The sequence below is a fragment of the Clupea harengus genome, chromosome 1 (genome assembly GCF_900700415.2).
Source record: "Clupea harengus chromosome 1, Ch_v2.0.2, whole genome shotgun sequence".
Classification (NCBI taxonomy): Eukaryota; Metazoa; Chordata; class Actinopteri; order Clupeiformes; family Clupeidae; genus Clupea; species Clupea harengus.
Genome location: NC_045152.1, coordinates 23,038,503 through 23,045,541, shown reverse-complemented (window position 1 = coordinate 23,045,541; position 7,039 = coordinate 23,038,503). Strand labels below are relative to the sequence as shown.

General features: G+C 47.6%; 1 protein-coding gene across 3 annotated transcripts in view; it reads left to right on the top strand.

The window, feature by feature from the left end:
- LOC105898788 (forkhead box protein K2-like) overlaps positions 1-5,658 on the top strand; it is a 19,369-nt gene extending 13,711 nt beyond the window's left edge. The window contains exons 5-10 of one of the 3 annotated variants that reach the window (XM_031571799.1): positions 429-622; positions 998-1,200; positions 1,483-1,776; positions 2,752-2,964; positions 3,431-3,652; positions 3,944-5,658. In XM_031571799.1, the coding sequence (XP_031427659.1) occupies positions 429-622; positions 998-1,200; positions 1,483-1,776; positions 2,752-2,964; positions 3,431-3,652; positions 3,944-3,975 (1,158 nt within the window). In that variant the 3' untranslated portion in view covers positions 3,976-5,658. Of the gene's footprint in view, positions 1-428; positions 623-997; positions 1,201-1,482; positions 1,777-2,751; positions 2,965-3,427; positions 3,653-3,943 lie in introns of all 3 variants that reach the window. The other 2 variants (XM_031571805.1, XM_031571791.1) reach the window with 2 other exon arrangements.
- Positions 5,659-7,039: the final 1,381 nt, after the last annotated feature.

Genomic DNA, 7,039 nt, shown 5'->3' with positions numbered 1-7,039 from the left:
TATGGTTGAAATGCCTCTATAATTTAAGAATTGCACAAGAATAGACTTCCAGTTCAACTTTAATAGTTCTGTTACATTGTGTAGAAAAGTGTAAGACAAAAAGAGGACGAGACGTGTCAGTCTAAGTTCTAGTGACCAGTTGCCGCATCATGGTTTCTGCTGTGTGAACTACTTGCCCATTCAGTTGCTGGCGCAGAGGAATCGCGCTAAAAGAAATGTCTGCCTTTGGTGTGGCCGGACTGGCTGCTTTAATTTCCCAATCCAGCATTCATTTCAGTGAAGCCATAACTTCAGTCCAGTTTTCAGTTCCAGTGAGTGTGGGACTACCTCTCATGTGTGTAACTTTAGCCTGGCTGAGTGGCCACTGGTCAACCAGAGCTGGTAAAAAAAAATACAAAAATCAAAATAACTTTCTCTCTGTGTTCCAGAATTCCATCCGACACAACCTGTCGCTGAACCGCTACTTCATCAAAGTGCCACGTTCCCAAGAGGAGCCGGGCAAGGGCTCGTTCTGGAGGATCGACCCGTCATGCGAGGGCAAGCTGATCGAGCAGGCCTTCAGGAAACGACGTCCGCGGGGCGTACCCTGCTTCCGCACCCCGCTGGGGCCACTCTCGTCCAGGTAACATAGATACACACACACACACACACACACACACACACACACACACACACACACACACACAGTTATGTACAGATATACAGAGATTACTGTAATACACACACACTTGTATACAGAGATTACAGAGACAGCGAACAGCCATGTTCATCCATGTTCACACATTCACACATTAATAAAAGCATCTCAGCAAAGCAACACACATGAGTCTCACAAGAGCTTGTTTTTCCAGCCGCTCCCTCAACCTTCATATGACTCGAATCAGCTGTGGCCCTTTTAGGCCGTAAAATCCTTCTCGCTCCCACTGGCTTGTGACCTCACTACTAGACTAGATCAGACTGATTAGACCAGTGGTCTTGACCTTCTTTCTCCTGTCAGGAGTGCCCCGGCCTCTCCAAACCACTCGGGGGTTCTCTCCGCCCACTCCAGCGGGGTGCAGACCCCTGACAGCCTATCCCGTGAGGGCTCGCCTGTTCCCGCGGAGTCTGAGCCCGCCCCTGCTCCAGCCCCGCCCCCACCCACGACTGTGCAGCCCAAACTCGCCGTGATACAAGAAGCACACTTTGCCCAAGGTACGTCAGGTGGGTGTCTCACTCACACACACTCTCGCGCACGCACGCACGCACGCACGCACGCACGCACGGAATACGTCCACTCAAATACACACAACCGGCCACACAGTCTACATTCAGTGCATATAAGACACGAGCCTCACTCAAAATGCACTGGGAACTCTGGACACTTTCTGATGCATGTTAACTTCAGCATGATTAACATTGTGTGTGTGTGTGTGTGTGTGTGTGTGTGTGTGTGTGTGTGTGTGTGTGTGTGTGTGTGTGTGTGTCACTCTACCTCTCCCTCAGGTTCACCTTTGGGCAGTCAGCCCGTGCTCATCACCGTGCAGCGGCAGCTCCCCCAGACGGTGAAGCCCATGACGTACGCGGTGGCGACGCCGGTCACGTCGTCCTCGCAGCAGCCCCTCATGCAGACGGTGCACGTGGTGCATCAGCTGCCCGCCGTGGCCGTCAGCAGCGTAGCCACCCTCACCGCCGCTAACACCTACACCGTCACCACGCAGAACGCCACCGGAGCCGCCACCATCGCCGCGGCGGTCAAGAGTGAACCGCACCAGAACGGGGACCACATTGAGGCCAAAGGTCAGAGACGGACCAGGGGTCAGAGGTCACGAGAGCGGCCTAGTTTGATGTTACGCAGGCTCTCAGAGATAATAACGCGTTTTCTTATGGGACCGAAAAACACTGCTTCAAGACAGGAAATGGTCTATGAGATGAGATGTGAAATATATAGCGTTGGTTTCATCAGTTAGACTGTGTTTTGTGTACAGTTAATTTTCCACCTAAAATTATAAACTGCCAGCTCAGTAAATGTCCTCCTCCTTAATGTGAGTTATTGGATAGCTGCGCGAGTCCAAACCTGTTCTCCAGTCTAGGAGTAGTGCTCCTAACTAGTCCTTCACACACTGGCAGATTGCATTTGTCATGAGGATGTTTCCTGTGAGCTGATTTCACTACCTGCGGGAAACGGGCACTATGACGTGGCAGCTTTCCACTGTAGGCTTAGCTTTGTTGTCAGACTGGGTGTTGGCTTTCTCAACACTTAAACACATAAAGAGCAGTTCTTTCCACTGTCAACATCAGATGAGACAGTTCCACTACACAGTCAAGTTCCCTGCTCATGTTGTGATATGGTTTTAGTTCCATGTCTCTCCATTAGTATCTGCTTCCCCTTTTATTTATTTATTTGTTTCTTTTTTTATTAATTGATCATTATTTATTCATAGGTAGAGTTGTTGATATTTGAGCTCAGCAGCCAATCAAATTACACCCCCCACCACCCCCTTCCATGCTCCAGAAGCGACGTGTTGATTCGCTGGAATTGTTTATGGCTCAGTCCGAGCCACTATGTCTGTTTCCCATTTACAGTGCCATGACTGTGGACAAACATCAGAGTTTATTTAGCGCATGCGCTGAACGGAGAGCTAGAGGACCGTGAGAAGCAGTTTGCTGAATTTAACAAAAAGTGTTTTTGATTAGAATCACAGACTCTAGACTCTACCTGTAATCCTGAGCTTGATTAACACTGTCTGTCTCTCTCTCTCTCTCCTCCTCCAGTGAAAGTGGAGGCCATGCCCACCATTACCCATACTGCCCTCGGCTCGGCCGGCCGCATCCTCCAGGGCAGCGCATCAGGCCAGCCCCTGCAGACCGTCACCATAGTGCAGCAGGCGCCGCTGGGTCAGCACCAGCTGCCAATCAAACCCATCACACAGAACGGCACCCACCTCCTGCCCATCGCCACTGCCATCCAGGCCACGGCTAGCCCAGGTTGGTATACACACACACACACACACACACACACACACACACAGCTGCTCACACACACCACTGCCATCCAGGCCACGGCCAACCCAGGTTGGTTCTCACACACACACACACACATACACACACACACACACACTCACATGCACGCACGCACACACTTGCTTACACAGCATGATATAAAGTCACGAATAGGAGCTTAAGCATCACCTGCATGTTTCAGTCCCTGATAACACACATCATTGCTATGGCCATCCCAGGTTGGCACACACACACACACATACAGATATGCAAGCACGCACTTGCTTACACAGCATGATGTAAAATCACGAATAGGAGCTTAAGCATCACCTGCATGTTTCAGTCTCTGAGTGGTTCTTCATGTGATGTCACACTAACACACACATATCTATCTATCTCTCTCTCTCTCTCTCTGTCTCTCTGTCTCTCTGTTTGGTTTTCTCCCCAGTAGCCACGGCGGTGGCCAGCCCCCTGCACATGCTCGCGACCCACGCCTCGGCCTCGGCCTCCCTCCCCACCAAACGGCAGAACGGGGAGCGGGAATCTCCCAACGGCGCACAGCCCCCCGAGTCCAAGCGCCTGAAGACGGACTCGGAGGCCGGCGCCGGCCCAGACTCCAACTCAGCAGCACCGCCGCCGCCGCCAACCGCCACAGACACAGCAGCTGCAGCCAGCGAGTAGTCTTTTCTCAAACCCCACGCCCATCCACCCCCACCCACATCCTCCACCTAGATCACCACCTCTCTCTCTGTCGTTCAGGCTCACTCTCTCCTCCCTGTCTTTCTCTCTATCTCTATCTCTCGTTCTCCTTTTCTCTCCTATCTTGTCCTTTCCTGTCTACCACATATCTTCCAGCAACCTCCCAAGGTGCCAAAAGATTTTTTTCATTTTTCATGTTGGAAAATAATACAGGACCCCAGGACCCTTAACAGTGAAAAAAGAACCGTTTTTTTTCCACAAACAGAAGACGAGGAAGATGTGAGGAAGACCTTCTAAAGAAAGCAGACCACCCAAAGCCTCAAGCCCCTCCCCTGCCGTGAGCCAAGCCAAGCCAAGCCAGCATGGCCCCTGAGCAGAGCTGCCCTGACAGGACGCCTTAAATCACCTGGATGTGAAGACTCCGCAGTGAGAGGCCGATTTCCCCAAACCCAACCGGAACAACCACCACCACCACCACCACCATCACGCTCCCCTAAGCCCTTTACCACCCCACCATCTACCACCCTTCCAACCCAACCCACCCCCCACCCCACCAGGCCAGAGGAAAGGGGGCCAACCAGTAGCATTTTTAATAGGAGCCTCATTGAGAGGGGTCAATAGCCAGAACTTAGAATCAGAACCAGACCTGGTGTATTCAGCTCAAAGGGATCAAAAGCACCGTTTCCTCCACGCATCGTGGCAGCTAGCCTCCTCTTGAACTGAGACTGATCCACTCCTTCCCCCTGGTCGCAGCTGTTCAAGTAGAAATGCAGTATTTTGTTGTTCATACATGAAGCATAGGACCTTTTTTTTGTGTTTTGGTTGTACTTTCATTTCTATAGAGTAAAAGAGTAACAACAAAAAACTATTCTATTGACAAGAAAACATGGAGACAGTGGTGGTGCATTGACATTTAGAAAAAAATGAACTTTAAAAAAAAAAAAACACACAACTCGCAGCATTTCTATGTGGACTTATGGTTTTAATTCCATTCTTTTTTCGGTTCGCTGAAACTGAGTGTAGTTTCTTTTCTATGATAAAAGAATAACCATATAAGGAGTTTTTTTTGTTTTGTTTTGTTTTGTTGTTTTTGTTGTCACCGTTGCTGCCGAATCGGGTTAGTTCTTGTGTTGTTCCACCTCCCTACATGTTTTCATACTTGCACAGATAACTGAGATAAAACATTACGTGATTGCCATGTGTAGTTATTCGGACGCTTCGTCGAGCTTGCATGTACCAGATTAGAGAAGAACCTGAGCCGGTAACTATACATTTAACCGAACTGAAGAAAAAAAAACAACAACCTGCTTTTGAATCAGACCGATCTGCACTTGATTTAATGTTCTTGTTTTTTTTTTTTATTACTTTATTTAGTTGTTTTTGTTTACTCCCCCTGCGGTTGTTTTTCCTTGGCTGTTGTTGGCTCCGTGGTGTTAGCAGACCCTTGCTTGAAGAATCCCCCCTCCCCCAGTCCACAACCCTTTTTTCTGTTCCCCTGCTCTGGCGCGTCTGTCCTCAAGATTGTATGTGTTCACCGCGAAAGGCAAAAAAATAAGCGATCGATGTTTGTTCTGCTTCAGTGGGTAAAAATGCTTTTTTTTTATAAATTAATTTAAAAACCTTATCAACCTCAGAACTGGCTGTGTTTCCTTGCGTTTATTCACACGACCTTAGGATGACCTCTACAGTTGAGTAGAGGGTGTGGTGATGTTTTCAAATCATTTCAGAAATATTTTAATTGGGCCAAACAAATTGTATTTAAGATAAGAGCATTTTCTTTGTGATATTAAAGCCTGGGTTACAAAAAATCACAGTTAAAAAAAAAAAAAACTAAAAAAAATCGAATGCCCCAAGGGCTTTTTCTGGTCATATGTAGGCAAATACAACAACAGAAATATTTTATTCACCTCAAGTCAGTGGGAATATAAACAAAGACTGTAATTGAACTTCAATAAATACAACTATCATATGTCCCATGAATCCAAGATTACGGCTTTTCATCTCATCTCATCACCCGGAGCAGTTATTTGGCCTTCTTACATGTTTCATGTTGCAAATAGTAGTCTGGTTTTTGTGTCATAATGGCATGTTCAGGAAATATTGTTTTTACAGCAACATTGTACAGTACATCAGTGATTCAGAGAGGCTTTGGGTAATATCAGTTTCACGAATTGTACAAGTTCTGCCAACAAACTTACAACTGTATGTACAATGTCAAAATCTACAGTTATATGGGAATTGGGGAACTACAGATGTGAATTATGCATTGCCAATGTCCTAGATCAATTGCCAGTAGAAATTGTATCTGGACTCATTCAGGTCCAGATGTCTGATTGCAGATTAATCTATTAAGTTATGGTTTCTCTTTTATATTTGCTGTAGATAACTTTTTGATATTACAGTCGTAACTCCATAGACATCCTGTTGAATCTAAACAAGGGAACTTTGTTTCTGGCACTTTCTGGTACAGTCACTGCTCATCCACTGGGTGGCAGTGTTGCCTTTCGTGGTCTTGAAGAATTTCAGCCAGAGAGGGGTGTTTCTGTGCAAATAAACATAGCTGAGTAAAGCTATATGAACATGTACGGTGTTATGTATATCCCATTCATAAAAATAGAGAGGTTTTAGTTTAGAGAGTCCTGGGGGAAGCTGTGTGCGTGATGGGGTGTGCGTTGTGGTTTAGAGTCGAGGTAGGGGGTATCCTGACTGGGGATCTTCAGCTAGATCTCCCTATGAGTGCACACACACACACACACACACACACACACACACACACACACACACACGTGTTTACAGCATAAATATCGCATAGCATTGGCTCTGCTTGTGTCCAAACACAGGACATTAGTAGAAAGATGGCCAGAGATTGTGTGTCAGCGCAAAGGTGTGGTTCTCACACGAAAGATAGCGTTGCACCCAAGGTGTTACGAGGATGCCCAGGTGCCTTTGAAATCCTCTGTGGGTGTGTGTGCGAGGGGAGCTGGAGAGGTGGCGGCCGAGAGCAGCACCTCAGGAGAGCTAAACAACGAGAGGTGTAGGCTCCAGGGCTCAGGTTGCAGACATTTAATGAAGCCGTGACACATTATCACCCCGAGTGTCTGTCTCTGGGCGGAGCTGGACTCGTTTGGTGTTACCCTCTGAACGACGCTGTTGTCTCTCCCTCACACACACACACGTTATCACATGCCTTCTGAAGAACGCTGTTGTCTCCCTCACACACACATGTTATCACATGCTATCTGAACGACGCTGTTGTCTCTCCCTCACACACACACGTATCACATGCCATCTAAACGACGCTGTTGTCTCTCCCTCACACACACACGTTATCACATGCCATCTGTGCTTTCCACTGACATTT